Raw genomic sequence first — 17,525 nt, 5'->3', positions numbered from 1 at the left:
GATAAAAAAACACAAAAGAATATATATTTTAACTATAATCACCATGCTGTAAGTTGCGATGGTTATGTGATGTGTGGAGGTGTTAGCAAACACTATGGTGGTAATCGTTTTGCAAAAACATGTGTATCAAATTAACGTGTTGTACACCTTAACTTATACAATGTTTTATACAAATTATATCTCACTAAATCTGTGGAAAATGTATATATACATCTATATCTATATCTATATCTATATCTATATCTATATCTATATCTATATATATATGAAATACCAACTATATAAAAGCAAATATTCAAAAAATAAAGGGTTAATTGTTAACGTCATATATATATATATATATATATATATATATATATATACATATATATTATTTATACAAAAAAAGGCAATGAGATGCAAAAAAAGAAAAAAAAATCAGATTTTTTGGGGGGATACCAATAAATAAAGAGTACCAAAGGGGCTTCAATAATATCAGAGATGTTACCTCATAATCTGGATTGTTCCTTCATTATTCTTTATACTTTATATATATGTTCTTTATATATTCCATTTTTCATAGTACAAAAAATGAAATTATAATACAAAAAGTATATATCCCTTCAATTCAGAGTGAAGTAGAGCATGCAGATATTCTCTCTTCATAAATTTTAGCTTAGTACTGAATAATAAATAGAAATTCTCCTGCATTGGGACAAATTACCAATTCTTTAGTTGTGTCCCTAAAGAAGTATTTGATTTGCTTTTCAAGGCCATCTTGTATAATATATACATCTTGAAACATTTAACGTTTTTTGAGTTGCTTATACTGTAAAGCGCTTTGGAATTGAGACCAACAAAACAAATGGCAGATTAAACATTTTACATACTCATGGATAGATTCATGCTCATCAATTAACTGAGCAGAAGGACAACAACAACAACAAAAGACTATTGAAATTTCACTTTTGTTTTTCTGTTAATGTTGACTAATATACAACCAAATGTGCATAAATAAAATATGTGTTCTGCATTTCTATATATATATTACAGAAGAACATTATTGATGCATCTTTATAAATAACTGAATCCTCAAACTGAGTTAACTTTCAATTCAATTAGTTTACCTTCCCTACTCCAAGTAGTGCAGAGAAAACTACAGTAGCAGTAAAGAAAGAGGATGGGGATACAGAAGTCAGATAAAGCAACAAAACAACAGGATAGAGAGATAGACAGCTGGATGAGGGAGTAGGTTTTACCAACCGTCATCTCCCCACAAGTAACAATTAGGTATCCAAGAATTAAAATAGCTTTGGGAGGGCTCAAGAGTCCAATTAAGAACATACAGCAACACAATGGGGCAAAATGGAGAATAACTACATAGAAAGGATTGAGATTGGCTTAGCTGAGACATCCAGAAGTGGTTAGGAACCAAGAAGAAGAGTAGTGGCCTTTCCTCTGTGGTTCCCAGTGGCTAACTCCGTGGAGGACTCAAGCAGTCTTTGCCAGTGAGGACCTCCGGCACAGACTCTCCAGAGCTTTCATAATAGAAACCCCGTAATGTTTGTTGGTATGGACTTCAGCGGCCTGACCCTCAGAGGACATCAGCAGCATTCACCACTGAGTTAACCAAAAGCTATCACTGCTGCAGATTCCTAAGGAAGGGATATGCTACTGTGCCCCTTCTCCACCTAAAGGAGCTACTATTGCACAGGACCACGGCTGCCACCACCACCCAACCATGTATATCCCTCGACCCTAGAGCCATAGCTGCTCTACATGCTCCCACAATTTAGACCTGCATATAGCTGTCACTTTGTATATTCCTATAGCTCAGGCACTGGAGTCACTACTGCTGTGGGCTTACCAAATCTCTGGACCTGGGGAGCCACTACCACTCTATAAGTGTCTACACTCTAGACCCTGGCTTTGTGATTGCTTTGTGAGTGTCTATGCATCAAATACCAGTATCACCACCAGTGCAAGGGTGCTGCAAGCTGACCAGGCACTGAGAGAGATACCCTTGGTCACAATATCCCCCATGGGAGAAAAAGAAAGAGGAAGTCCCCAGAAGCCTTTGCCCTGACCCTAATAGCTCTCACTACTACTGTGTACACCCATGGCATCTGCCACTGAGGACCTGTGCAATCTTATATTAGACAAAATAGACATATCAAAAACTGTGTCTAAATAGACAAAGAAGGTCACTATATGATGGGTTTCAATTCATCAAGAGGATATAACAATTATATACAGACATTCAAATGAATAACCTTACTTTATACTCTAAAGAACTAGGAAAAGAAGAACCAACTAATCCCAAGCTTAGCAGAAGGAAGGAAATAAATATCAGAGGAGAAATAAGTGAAATGGAGACTAGGAAAACAATAAAAAGATCAATGAAACTAAGAGCTTTTTCTTTTTAAATATAAAATTGACAAACCTCTAGCTAGACTAAATAAGACAAAAGAGAGAACTCAAAATTAGAAATAAAGGTAGAGACATTTACTGAAACCACAGAAATACAAAGAAACGGGAGACTACTATGAGTTATCATATGCCACCAAATTGCACAACCTAAAAGAGATGGGTAAATTCCTAGAACTATACAACCAACCAAGACTGAATCATGAAAAAATAGAAAATCTGAACTGATGCATAACTAGAAAGAAGATTGGATCAATAATCAAAACCTCCAAACCAAGAAAACCCCAGGATCAGATGGCTTTACTGGTGAATTCTTTCAAACATTTAAAGAGGAATTAATGCTACACCTTCTCAAACTCTTCCAAAAAGTTGAAACTCATTATCTCAGGCCAAAAGATACCAAAGCTAGATAAGAATACTATAAGAAAAGAAAATTATAGGCCAATACCCTGATGAACCTAGATGTAAAAATCCCCACACAAAATACTAGCAAACAGAATTTAACAATATATTTAAAGGATCATACACCATGATCAAGTGGGATTTACTCTTAAAATTCAAGGATGGCCGAAAATATACAAATCAATAGATTTGGTACACCATCTAAACAGAATGAAGGATAAAAATCTTTTTTTAAATATGAAATTTATTGTCAAATTGGTTTCCATACAACACCCAGTGCTCATCCCAACAGGTGTCCGAGGATAAAAATCTTATAATCATCTCAACAGATGCAGAAAAAAAAACATAGGACAAAATTCAACATCCTGTCATTATAAAAACTTTCATTATATTATGTATGTAAGGAATACATTAACATAATAAAGGCAAGTTCACAGCTAACATCATACTTAACAATGAAGAGGTAAAAGTCTTTACTTTAAAATTAGGAAAAAGACAAAGATTCTCAAACTCTCCACTTTTCTTTAATACATTACTGGAAGTCCTAGTCAGAACAATTAGGCATACATATATACATTACTTGTTTATATTGGAAAGAAAAAAGTAAAATTCTGTTTACACATGACATGATCGTATATACAGAAAACCTTAAAGCTTCCACAAAAAACATTAGAACTAATAAATTCAGTTAAAGTTGCAGGATACAAAATCAATATAAAAAATCAGTTGCATTTCTACACACTAGTGACAAACTATATGAAACGGAAATTAAGAAAAAATATTATTTATAATAGCACTAAAAATAATAAAATACTTAGGAATAAACTTAACCAAGGAAGTAAAAGACATATATACCGAAAACTATAAGACATTGGTGAAAAAAATGTAAAAAAGACACAAATAAAATGGAAGAGTATCTCATGTTCATAGATTAGAAGAATTATTATTGTTAAAATGAACATACTACCCAAAGTAATCTACAGATTCATTGCAATCCCTATCAAAATTCCAGTGGCATTTTCCACAGAAAAAGAACAACCCTAAAACTTACATGGAACCATAAAAGCCCCTGACTAGACAAAGCTATCTTGAGAAAGAAGAACAAATCCGGACACATCACATTTCTTGATTTAAATCTATAATAATCAGGGGCGCCTGGGTGGCGCAGGTTAAGCGTCCGACTTCAGCCAGGTCACGATCTCGCGGTCCGTGAGTTCGAGCCCCGCGTCAGGCTCTGGGCTGATGGCTCAGAGCCTGGAGCCTGTTTCCGATTCTGTGTCTCCCTCTCTCTCTGCCCCTCCCCCGTTCATCCTCTGTCTCTCTCTGTCCCCCCAAAAAATAAATAAACGTTGAAAGAAAAAAAATTTAAATCTATAATAATCAAAATATTACAGTATGGCCTAAAGGCTGATCATAAAAAGTGATCTGTTTATCAACAATGACCAGTGGGCACCTGGTTGGCTCCATCTGTTAAAGCATCTGACTCTTGATTTGGGCTCAGGTCATGATCTCACTGTTTGTGAGTTCCAGCCCCATATCCAGCTCCACAGTGACAGTGCTGAGCCTGCCTGGGATCCTCTTTCTCCCTCTCTTCACCCCTATCCCACTCGTGGGTGCACGTGCACTCTCTCAAAAATAAATACATAAACTTTGAAAAAAATGACAAATGAAACAGATCCAATGACCAAAAATAGACCAATGCAACAGGATAGAGTCCCCAGAAATAAATCCATACATATATGTCAATTAATTTTTGACAAAGAAGCCAGAATAGAAAATGGGGAAAGAATAGTTTCTTCAATAAACAGTGTTGAAAAACTGGAATTCAGATGCAAAAGAATTAAATTGAACCCCTATATCTCACCATTCACAAAAATTAATTTGAAACAGATTGAAATCTTAAATATAAAATTGAAACTGCAATACTCCCAGAAGAAAACAAACAAAGGGAATATTTCTTGACGTCGGTCCTAGCAACTTTTTTTTGATATGACAACAAAAGCATAGGCAACAAAGCAAAACTAAACAAGTGAGACTACATCAAACTAAAAAGCTTCTGCACAGCAAAGGAAACAACAAAATGAGAAAAGCCTGTGGAACAAGAGAAAATATTTACACAACATATATTTGATAAGGGGTTCATATTTTATTTATCCCCACCCTGGTAAAAAACCTTTATCACAGATCCTGACCAGTAATTAATTTTTGCCTTACCTTGGGATACAGGACTTAGTGCAGTCTTGGCTGAACATCAGTCTGACTCTTGGTGGAGCCATCTCCCCCAGCAGCCTTTCCTATGCATGATAGGAAGTAAATGACAGTGGGAGCCTGGGTGGCTCAGTCCGTTAGGCATCCGACTTCTGCTCAGATCATGATCTTGCAGCCCATGGGTTTGAGTCCTGTGTCCGGCCTTGTGCTGACAGCTCAGAGCCTGGAGCTTGCTTCAGATTCTGTGTTTCCCTCTCTCTGCCCCTCCCCTGCTTGCACTCTCTCTCTCTCTCTCTCAAAAATAAATAAACATTAAAAAAAATAAAAATAAAGTGAATGACAGTGAGGAATTTATACAATTCAGTAGCAAAAAAATCACAAACAGTCCAATTTAAAAATGGACAAAGGATCTGAATAGACATTTTTCAAAAAAATATATACAAATGACCAACAGATACATGAAGGTGCTCAACATCATTAATCATCAGGGGATACAAAACAAAACCTCAATGAGATACCACCGTACATCTATTAGAATGTCTGTTATAAACAAAACAAAACAAAACAAAACAAAACAAAACAAAACAAAACAAAAAAACATACTGATGAAGATGTGAAGAAAATATAACCTTTGTACACTATTGGTGAGAATGTAAACTGGTACAGACATTATGGAAAGCAGTATGGAGTTTCCTCAAAAAATTAAAACTAGAAAACCATATGATCCAGCAATCCACTTCTGGTTATATATCCAAAGGAAATGATATCAGTATCTAGAAGAGATATTTGCACTCATGTTCATTGTAGCGTTATTTACAATAGCCAAAGTACAAAAATAACCTAAGTGCTCATGTATGGATGAATGTATAAAGAAAATGTGGGATCAATGTGCAGTACAATATTATTCAACCATAAAAAATGAGATTATGGCTTTGTGACAACAGAGATACCTCACAGAGGGTAAGTGCAATAAGACAGAGACTGAGAAATGCAGATACTGAGGCATATCTTTTATGTTTGTAATCTAAAAAGCCAACAAACAAACTCATAGTAAGAGTATAATCATAGCTGCCAGGGCACTGGGGGTGGCGGAAAGGAAGACGTGTTGGTCAAGGGGATACAAGCTTTCAGTTATAAGATGCATAATTTCTGAGGACCTACTGTACAGCATGGTGAGTATTGTTAATACTGCATTATGTACTTCAAATTTGCTAAGAGAGGACATCCTAAATATTTCAACACACAGAAGTGCCTGGGTGGCTCAGTTGGTTGGGTTGAGTGTCTGACTTCGACTCAGGTCATGATCTCATGGTTCCTCAGTTTGAGACCCACGTCGGGCTCTCTGCTATCAGCACAAAGCCTGCTTCAGATCCTGTCTCCCTCTCTCTCTCTGCCACTCCTTCTTTCTTTCTCTCTCAAAAATAAATAAACATAAAAGAAATTTTAAAAATTTCAACATACAACACATACAGACATAAGGTAAATACTGAGGTGATGGATGTGGTAATTTGTGATAATTTCATAACATACATATATATCAAATTATATTGTACACTTTAAATATACACAATCTAATTTGCCAACTATACAAAAACCTCCCCTGCCAAACACACACACACACACACACACACACACACACACACACACACACACAAAACAGAAGGCCCACCAATCTTTTTCAGAAGAAAAAGTGAAATTCTTTTAATCGACTCTTTCATAAAATTTACATGGCATTGATAATTGGTCAAACTGCATATTAAGAAAAAATAGAAATAACCTTAGAAAGCAATTGGGAAATTATTATTTCATCTTCATGTATAGGCTGCCTTTTAGCTATGTCAGCACACCTACTTTTTTGTCTCTAGTAATGCTTTTCTATATTATATGTATTTTTTTTCTGATGTGTGTATTTTTTATTCCTTTTTCAGATGTCTTTCATTTGGGGATTATTGAATAAATAGAGTCCTAAAAGAATCAAATATGTGTGAGAAAAATAATGTGATGGGAAAAAATAAAACAGTATCCACTTTAGTATCCATTTAAGTAATGTTTTGGATAGCAATAAAATTCTTATAAGAAGATATATTTTTGTCAAAAAATAAACTGGTCCCTTTGTATCCCAGCCCTAAACAAAACTTTATTGTATTATTATTTTTAAATTTCCCATTTCTGATTTTGTTCTAGGTCCTGCTCATACGTGTATGTACGTGTGTTTGTGCGTGCATGTGTATGTCTATTTTTACAGATTTTGTCTGGCTTTTAGGATGTCATAAGGAAAAATAGTGTCATTGGATTACAGAATAGAAAAGGAATAAATATATAGACTACAGCAAGCACACGCAAAAATTAATTTCATATTGATTTGATAATCTGTGGTTGGTTTTAGCATGATATACCAGTTTTATTGCATATCATTGTGCTCACAGTATTAGGTAATTTGGCATGTAATTTGTATCAAAAGTGTTCTCTCTTGCTTGGAATGACCAACAAACCCTGTGCCAACCCATGAAAGATTACCCTTTGCTAAGAAAGAGAAAAGGGATGGGAGTCAATGCTCACAGAGGAAGAACCACGTTCGCCTCAAGCTTATTCTCATTTATTGCAGTGTCAGACCAGTCACAAATCTCAGTTGACTTGTTGTGTACAGAGGGCATACATTTCAGGCATGCAAAAACAAAGGGTACATGACAATCACAAGAGAATAATCAAATCAGAGATATACAGCAAAGGTCTATGTGTCCTATTGTTGAGCTAAACTTTGTATACAATGTATAGATAATGGAGTTCCCCTGGGACTGCAGAAAGGCATGGGAGGGAGGCCCAGGAGCATTCCCCAGTGGGTGGTTTACACAGGCCTCCTGCATTCCAAGAGACCCAGGCCCCTCCCAAGTGGAACTTCAGCCCACCAGAAATCTCCCTGTTACATTTTAGCTAGCCAGGCATCCTCAGTAATAACTCCAACACTCTCCAGATCATTTTAAATAGCAATAGCTATATATTAATCACATAACTCTATATGGAATCATATTAATTGCAATACAAAACTGTCTTCACCAGCATGACTCCTAGTCTTGGAACTGAGTTGTAAATGGATTATATGTTGATGTCCACAGAAAGATCAGAACTAATAAAAGAACTAGTTGGCATTAATCACCCTTTTCCCTGGATTCCCATAGTGCTTTATTTGTTCTTAATTTAAGAACTTAATTCATTCTGCTTTGATTTAGTGTAATTTCTCTGCAAGCTCATCACCTTTCCCAGACTGTGAGTTTCTTGTATAGTGTCCTGTCTAGTTCATCTTTCATATCCTACATCTGTTAATAATTGTTCATATATTAAATGGTCATAACTCAAGAGACAATTTTTTTCCTTTATTTAGAGTGTGATTTTTAAATTTCTTTCAGAAATTTGGTACAACTGTATAAAAGTGAAGATGACACAGAAATTTCAAAGAAGATTAAGAGTCACTGGACTTCCCTGGGCCTAGAAGATGTACAGTTTGTAAATTACTCTGTGTTGCTTAATCTGCCAGGCCCTTCTGCCAGCTCTGTGTCTCTGAGCAGCAGTGGCCAATGCTTTCATCCTAATGGCCAGCCTTGCAGCGAAGAAGCCAGAAAACACAGCAGCCAAGATCTGCTTTACTCATATGCAGCCTATTCTGCCAAAGGAACTCTCGAGGTAATATGACCATTTGTCTCTGTCATTTATAGTGAAACGGAATTAGAAAACAACAGCTTTCATCTAAATTGAACTCACTGGCAAGATGTAACATAAAAAAGTAACCATTAAATGTTCTCAGTGTAGAGGTGCCAGGGAAGGGGAAGGAAGATTTGGATCGCTTGACCTTCTTCTTGTCATATTTCGAAAGTGAAAACATGTTAGAAGAATTTAATTCAAAAGTGTTGAATGTGTGACTGAGTCATTCAAATTTTGTTTAGCTGGTATAGGACAAGTTCATTTTATTCTTTGGTTTTTGAAGAGGCACATGTTAATGGATTGATATGGACAGAAAGAATAGAAATGAAAGCAGTTGTGTTTGAGATCGTGTACACACACAAGAAATGAGGTGGAAAATCGATATGATTATTCACAGATCCAAGATTTGAGATACAGCACTTCTGCTTTCTTGATGGAGAGCACAGGAGATAAAGAGCCAGATGTGGATTATTGCTTTACTTTTTCTGGCTTAGCCAGTTCTTTGGCATGGCAGTCAAGTGCTTGGCTTGTAGAGCCTCATGGACTAGTTTCAGATCTCATTTCCCACAGTACTTACGGTGACTTAACCATGTAGGGCTGAGTTCCCTCATCTCTGTAATGGAGATAATAATAGTTGCACGTTTATAAGGTTGTTGTGAAAATTAAATTAGCTAATATATGTAATCTTGGAGGACAGAGCCTAGCCCACAGTAAGGACAATATATCACTTAGATGCAATATATATTTGGTCATGTCTCCTTTATATAGGCAAATTTTCTGTCTCCATGTAAAAATACCTTGCGCTTAATAAGCACATTTTGTTTCTTTTATAAACCTTTAGATTGCCTCATTTAAAACAAATGTAACAATACTATGATTCTGGCACAGATTTTTTAGAATCTACCTTGTTAACTCTGATTAATATATTAAATATTTAAATCATTTGAAGTAACTATATAGATACATTCTTATTGTTGTTTTTTTTTTCTTTTCATTTTTGGGGAGGGTGGAGAGTGTCCATTTACTGGTGGTTCCATATTGTCTGTGGTCTGTTATGTCATTCTCTGACTTTTAGCAGAAGTACCACATATATAACCACTACCTTGGAAAGCCTTATCATTCATTAAAAGTTAATATAATATTAATTTCTGCAGTATTTCTAGTGTATGACTCATGTCATTGTATTTGATTAATATATACTATTTCTGGTAGGCAACGATGGAAACTTCCCTGTGTGTCAATGAAAAGAAAGGGAGACCTGCCAGCACTCTTTTGTTGGTTCAGAAGTTCTGGTCTCAAGTCAAGATGCTTAAGTTACCCTACATACTTTCTCCCAGACTCTCAAACCTTCATTAGCCCCTCACATTTCCACCTCCCTCTTTATTTCAGTTGATTCATCTCCTAGCCTTAAAAAAAAAAAGTGTCCAAAACACAGAACAACAAAACCCCATAAGCTAGTGTGGGTCCTTGGAATCACCCTCATCAATTTGCTTTTCAATTTATTTATTATTCCATAACTTAGGTGATATGGAAAATCAGGAAAGTCCCTGTTTCCTCAGCATGGGCCTCTAATAATCTGCCGGGCCCACTGGGTTAGTTTTTTATGTTCCCACGTAGCCACATCTCTGAGAGTTCTACACATTTATCTTATCAGTTATAAATGTTTAAATTTTCCTTGTTCCATATTAAAGAAACCAAGGTCTACTATAGAATTGTGGAACTGCTTAAATGTCCATGAAGACGTACGTCACTTTGGGATTATCTACCATTTATAAAATGCTATAAAAAATACCATTTTAAAAAAAGAAGTTTGGAGAAAGATTTAAAGAAGCTATTAAAAGGGAAAAATAAACTTAGCTATCATGTAGAAATATACTCTACATTTGAAATAAGGCCTAAATCAAAGGGAGTAGTGTTAGAGGAACTGAAATGCAATTATGGATAAAACAAACACCTTGTATTTGAAGAAATTAACCATGCAAATTAGATGAAGGAAGACACTAATGATAACTATTTTTAGAATTATATTAATAATTCAAATCCATTATACTAACTACATAATAATTTAAATATTTATATCAATAAATTTATTGATGTTGATTTTTTTAAAACTCAAACTATATTAGCATTATGATTTTCAAATGCAAAGCAGTTTCTAGGTGACTTTTATATGCATATAGAATATTTGCATATATTTTATATATATGTTTTAGACACGTGTATTATTGAAACTCACATGTTCTAATTAATAGGATATGGGTGATTTTCTGTATCTCTTCAGACCATTCCCTAATTAAAATCAAGCTTGAGAGGTTGCTGCTGCTGACCCACTTTTTGATTTTGAGTACACTGGGTTTGCATGAATTTCTATCAGGCTGAGCCATTAACCACTTGTTAAATTATTCTAGTCTGAGTGCCAGCAAAGCTCCCCACTACTTTTGCTGTTGACAAGGTTATTTGTAGAAGAGGAGTGCCCCTTTTCTTTGAAGAGCTGTCATGTCCATTCATCATATGACCGTTTTGTCTAAGCTTCCAATTTTTGCTTTCTGGTAACAGTCTAAACAGCATTTGTGATATCTGAGATCTACTTCAAAAACCTACTTAGTGCCAGCATGATGGATGGTGTACTTTGCAACTTCTTTGTAATTCATTGTGCACTAGAAAGGTGACATTGTTTACCCCATCATAATGACAGGTGGGTCAGTAAAGGGGTCCTAAGGAGAGTTGTCCTGTCAGATGCAAAATACATATTAAAATGGATACATAAATAATTTAGCATGAGTGAGGTTAGCTTCGGGGAGTAAACAGTGATTCATATTTTTATTAAAAGATAAATATCAACTATAATGTCATCATACTACCAAAGACATTGGTAGTGAATGCTGACAATGTCTAGTCAGTTTTATAAATAGAATGTATGGCTTTATGTAATCCCTGTGCAATTATTTCTTTTGTCCTTTGTGAAACCCACATAGCTGCAGAAAAGCAAAGGAAACAATTAATATTTAATATAGGTTGGTGAGATTGGAGTCTACTGTGTTTATATTTTTGAACAGAAGATTTGTTTTCATTTTAATACAGTTTATGGATTTGGGAATTTTCTTCCTGTTAAGTATTATTTTGTGTCTGGAAGTAAAAACAAATAATGCAATTTTATGGAGAAACTTATTTTCAACAACTCATTAACTGTGTGCATAAGATAGATTGTCATCAACACATTTATCACTACCCCATTCCTCAGAGAGCCCAGAGTAGCATTCTTCCTTACTGGCTGCATTCTTCCTAACTTCTTCCAACTGTGGGTTGGTCACTTTAGCTCTCTAAGCCTCAGTGTTCTCATCCATATAAGGGGAATGGTATAGTACCTCCATTGGCTGTGGTGGGGAAGAAATTATATAAACCATGTAGGGCACACAGAGTGCACTTAGAAAGCACTCTGTAAAAAAAGAAAGAAAAAGAAAGAAAGAAAGAAAGAAAGAAAGAAAGAAAGAAAGAAAGAAAGAAAGAAAGAAAGCACTCTGTTAGCTATTGTTATTACATGGTATAAAATAAATACATTTAAATGGGAAAAATTAAAATATCAGAACTATATATCATGATTTGAAACTTTTATGATATTGTCTGAATATAATCTTCTAGGCTTCTGTTTAATATGACAAATATTAACAGGGAAATGCCTTGTTAATTATGAATAAATAATAAAATATAATATCTGATCACATTTTTAATTTAAAACTAACAGCTCAAAGAATCTAGGAGTAAATATTTTACTTTAAATTCATAATGACAAATCATGTTAACTTGGGTCGAAGAGCATTGCTTATTCTCATTTTGTAAAATATCAAGCCATAGTTTAACGAATGACATCTAAACTCTGTATCAGGGGCACCTGGTGGCTCAGTCTCTTAAGCACGTAACTTTGGCTCAGGGCTGGAACTCACGGTTCCTTAGGCGGAGACCCACATCAGGCTCTCTGCTGTCAGCTCCGAGCCTGCTTTGGATCCTCTGTCCCCCTCTTTCTCTGCCCCTCCCAGGCTCATGCTCGCTCTCACTCTCACTCTCACTCTCACTCTTGCTCTTGGTCTCTCAAAAATAAATAAACATTAAAAATATGTACCTTACATATAAAATTTACCTCACTTCAGTGGGTGCTGCAAATTCAGTTTTTTTCAGAACTAGAAAGATCTGCGGAAAAGTTGATCCTTAGGTTTATGTATTATTTCAATATGCTAATCTAATTGATTTAAAATGTTTTTTAATGCTTAATTTTTTTTTTTTTTGAGAGAGAGAGAGAGAGAGCGTGCACGCACACGCGCAGGAGGGGGGTAGGGCCAGAGAGAGGAAGACACAGAATTGGAAGTCGGCTCCAGGCTCTGAGTTGTCAGCACAGAGCTCAACATAGGGCTCAAACTCACAAACCATGAGATCATGACCTGAGTCTAAGTTGGATGCTTAACTGACTGAGGGACCCAGGTGCCCCTAAACTAATTGATTTTAAAAGCAGCAGAATTCTGTCCAATTACTTTCATGGCCTCCAGGAAGAATTCTCTTGAAAGAATTTGCAACTCCTTCAATATCCTTACCTTAATAAGTTGAGTATCATTTATTAAATAAAGTGCCCTATGATTATTAATTTGTTTTTCCTTATATTTTAATTTGATAGTGAAAGATTAGGTGACTAATAGAGCGTTTAGCCATCTGGGTTTGAGTAATATAACAGGCAACATTCAACATTCAGCAAATACTTACTGCGTACCTCTTAGGTGCCAGTCACAGGGGACAAAAGTGATAAATAAGAAGGCTCTAGACAATGTCCACATGCAACTGGCAGTCTAATAGGAGAAACTGTCAGGAAAGTAGTTACAAACTGCATGGCTCAATACTGTTATGAGGCTATGAGCACTAGCAAAACATTTAAATATTCTACACTCCAGTTTCCTCATCTATAAAATGGGCAGAAACACTCCCAGATATGAGTGTTCTGAAGATAGACTGAACACCATTTATACGAGCTCTGTAGTAAAGTGTCTAGCACTGAGGACATAAATAGTTAGATATTGATTTTCTTTTTCCCCCGTATCTTGTCATAACAGTCCTGTCCACATCAATCTTTCTCCCAATCCTCCCTTTCTTTTTCCCTCTCTGTCTCAAAGGCCTTATGTTCAATTTCCAAATTTTTTTTAATGTTTATTTATTTTTGAGAGAGAGGTGCAAGGGGCAGAGAGAGAGAGAGAGGGAGGCACAGAATCTAAAGCAGACTCCAGGCTCTGAGCTGTCAGCACCGAGCCTAACGTGGGCACAAACCCACAAACCATGATATCGTGACCTGAGCTGAAGTCGGACGCTTAACAGACTGAGCCACCCAGGCGCCCCCCATTTCTAACTTTCTGTTAGCTGGGATTTCCTGTGAAGTCCTCTTACCGTCATCTCTCTCTTACTATTATTCACCTCTTACCTTCCTCTGCTTCTTAGCTCTACGTTGCCAAGACCTGGGCACAAGCTTCAACCCATACCTCTAATGCATACCCATTTCTGTTTTCAACCACCTAGGAAAGCCCTGAGTAACATATTGTTCTACACTTCAAAGGCCAAGTACAAGTGTCCCAGTGGTGTGCCAGAATGGTTCATGTCAGCTTGTTCCTGCTAGTGGAAGCCAATTCTATGCATTTCTCTTAATTCTGGTCTAATATTTAAACCACAGAAAATGTTTAAATGCTACACATCAGGGATCTTCACCCCCATACCCACCCCACCACCCTCCTTTCCCACCCCTGCTGAGATCCCTTTTATGAGCATACAACTTTCCTGCACTCAGTACTCAGCAAGAAACAGTTTTGCCAATTATAGCATGGCCACAATATTTGGGCAGGGAACACATGCCATTGGGTAAACAGTGCACTCAAATTCCACTTCAACCCCCTTACATATTCCATCCAGAGCCACAGAGATCACTCAAAAGTCAATAACAATATTTTAAGGGGCAGAGAACTTCCTTCTGATTTCTGTTTGAAAGAGGAAGTTCCTTAGTCAGATGAAATTCACCTTTCACATAGAGCTGATGGAAGATCCAGAGGTAAATTCTTTTCAAGAAATTTCCTCAAATTATGTCAGATGTAAACCCTTCTGGGGTAATTGCTGCAAAGTATCAACTGACCTTCCATCCACTTTCTGAAGCAACTGACTCTGGTCCACCAGCTTCCTTCATTGATAAATTTCCTGAAATCCCATCCTAATCTGATCTCTACCCCTATAAGAAAATCCTAACAGAACTGTGCCTAACTCTGGTTAAATTTCTGTATTACAATAGTTTTAACCTAATTTTTTTCATCTTTTAGGTGGGTGTGCACATATTAGATTATAAAACATTTTGCAAATTTTTAAAATAATTACTGTGTGTCAAGACAATTAACTGCTCTGGTTTATCTTTGTTATTTCTGCCATAAAAATGTGGTCATCATGTCAATAAGTCTTACATTCAGTATATCATTGTAGCAGATATTTTTTTCCAGCAAATTTATATATTACATGCAAAAAAAGTGATAAAAATGAATCTTTTACACCAAAGACCACAAAACTGTGTGTATGTCTTAGTCTTAGTGCTGGATTCATTTGGGGTGTACTAGTTTAGCACACTAGCTGGTATCCCTTCTGATTGGCTAGGAGCTCATTTTAACTGATTAGTACCTGTGTTCTAGTTATTAAAGATTTTAAATAACTAAATATTATTTAAAAAGTTATTTAATATCAATCATTGTTTAACATTAAAATATTAAATACTTTATATGGTTTCCTACTTATGCCAACCCCTAATTGGTCTTGATCAGCTAGAAGACCATCTTGAGGAATTTGAGAAGGTGATGTCCGATTAGTGATGTCCGCCACAGGATCGGGAGGAAGCAGTATTGCTTTTCATGCTTCAGTACAGTGTGGTTTTCATAAAGATGTGCATGGTGGAAAGCCATTGAGTGAACTTGAAAAGGAAGTACTAATATAATTCTAGGAATGTCTGAAATCTGAAGTCTTCATAAATATTAACATAATAACCCTTTTTGGAAAAGACAGAGGTAAACATGGAAGCACATTTTGATTTTACAGGTTTGTAATAGACATAAGCACTAATTTGAAGAGGATTCAAAGCTAGATTATATAAGATGGTAGTAAATTTCTGAAGTAAAACTTGTATTTAGGTGAATAATACTTGTGATGATACTGTACCTTGTCAGTATGAGAACTGCTTGGGTTTACCATTTCTGACTCTGAGTAGAAAATTACTGTTTTAGTCAAAGCAGCAATGCTTTTCAAACATTCTGTACATTCAGAATCAATTAGAAAAGAGCTGAGAGGATACAGAGTGATTGATTTGGTTGAAAATGTCAAGTCTGAAAAGTTTCAAAGCATACATCATGTCATAAGCATGAATAATTTTTGCTACCTCAAGTTAGAAGAGAAACATGGCACTGGATTGTTCCCTAGTGCGGAGCACAGGCCACCTATAGGTGGATGGTCCCAGATATTTTTCTCTGACCTAGTTACTTTCCATGATTGTTCTGTTTATTTTATTTAGCTGACTATAGGACATGACAATTCTATTCATTGCTCTTAGTTATTCCCTTCTGTTGCTTCTGCTCAGGATATTTTCTCCATTTTTTTTTTTTTTTTTTTTGCATAGAGCCGTAAAATTACCGATGTAACAGAATATCAATTTTTAATGCTTTGATGTTTGCTATTGCTAATTATCTGCTATGATTCCTTCTAATCACATATCTTACTACAAAATATAATCGTATTTTAATATTAGTATTTATTTTTAAACTGTGCCACTTATTCTCTTAGCTGCTTCTATATGGCCCATCCCCCCTGCTGTCATTTCAATACTATAATATTTTAATAAAGTATAAAATATTTGTTTTTGTTTTTTTGTTTTAGTTGTTGCTGCTTTTTTTTTAATGTTTATTTTTGAGAGAGAGAGAGACAGAGACAGAGACAGAGTGTGAGTGGGGGAGGGGCTAGAGAGAGAGGGAGACACAGAATCCAAAGCAGGCTCCAGGCTCCAAGCTGTTACCATAGAGCCCGACGCGGGGCTCAGGCTCACGAACTGTGAGATCATGACCCAAGCTGAAGTCGGACGCTTAACCAACTGAGCCACCCAGTTTCCCCAGTTGTTGTTGCTGTTTTAAGTTCTTTGTTCTTAGTCAAAAATTAATGTATAGAATTTAAATAAAAATTAATGTGTAGACTTTTGTATATCTCTCCCTAGTTAAAAAATTTTAAAACAAAATGGAACTAGTTTCATTTTACTCTGTAACCTCTCCATTACCCCCTCCTATATGTCAGGGAAGTCCTCAGTGGAAAAATTGGTGCACACGAATGAATAGTTCAACAAGTACATAGATTCTTGCTCATTTGATATTTTCCAAAGGGATTAGTCAGATGTAACTAAATCCTTGGTATTTGGACATAAATTAAACACTGTACCCCAACCGGTTGAGTGGATGATTTTCTAGTGTGACAGAATACATACAATAAGAAAAGGTTCATTGTGGCAACAAGAATGTGTGGAAAGAAGTGGCTTGACATTTTGTCATATCATTGTATATTGATTTGTGTCTCAGAAAATTCAGTTGCTTTCTTGCAACTGTGATTTTTCAGTTTGCTTAAAGGTAAATAGGAAAGACTTTTAGAAAGGGCCTGATTCAGAGGCATCCTTTGAAGGCAATAGATACATTTTTATTATCACCTGTTAAACCATGAGAACACTGATTTCTGTAATTGTTGATTTTTAATGCATAAGTCAAAATAAATTGGCTCAAAGT

At 35.8% G+C, this 17,525-nt stretch overlaps 1 protein-coding gene across 3 annotated transcripts in view; it reads left to right on the top strand.

Moving 5' to 3' along the window:
• NAALADL2 (N-acetylated alpha-linked acidic dipeptidase like 2) overlaps positions 1-17,525 on the top strand; it is a 1,353,396-nt gene that overhangs the window by 782,605 nt on the left and 553,266 nt on the right. For all 3 annotated transcript variants that reach the window (XM_043594881.1, XM_043594879.1, XM_043594880.1), the window contains one exon: positions 8,421-8,694. In XM_043594881.1, the coding sequence (XP_043450816.1) occupies positions 8,421-8,694 (274 nt within the window). The remainder of the gene's footprint in view (positions 1-8,420; positions 8,695-17,525) is intronic.

Source organism: Prionailurus bengalensis, chromosome C2 (assembly GCF_016509475.1).
Source record: "Prionailurus bengalensis isolate Pbe53 chromosome C2, Fcat_Pben_1.1_paternal_pri, whole genome shotgun sequence".
Lineage (NCBI taxonomy): Eukaryota > Metazoa > Chordata > Mammalia > Carnivora > Felidae > Prionailurus > Prionailurus bengalensis.
Note: the sequence above shows the minus strand (reverse complement) of the source record. Positions and strands in the feature narration are given on the sequence as shown.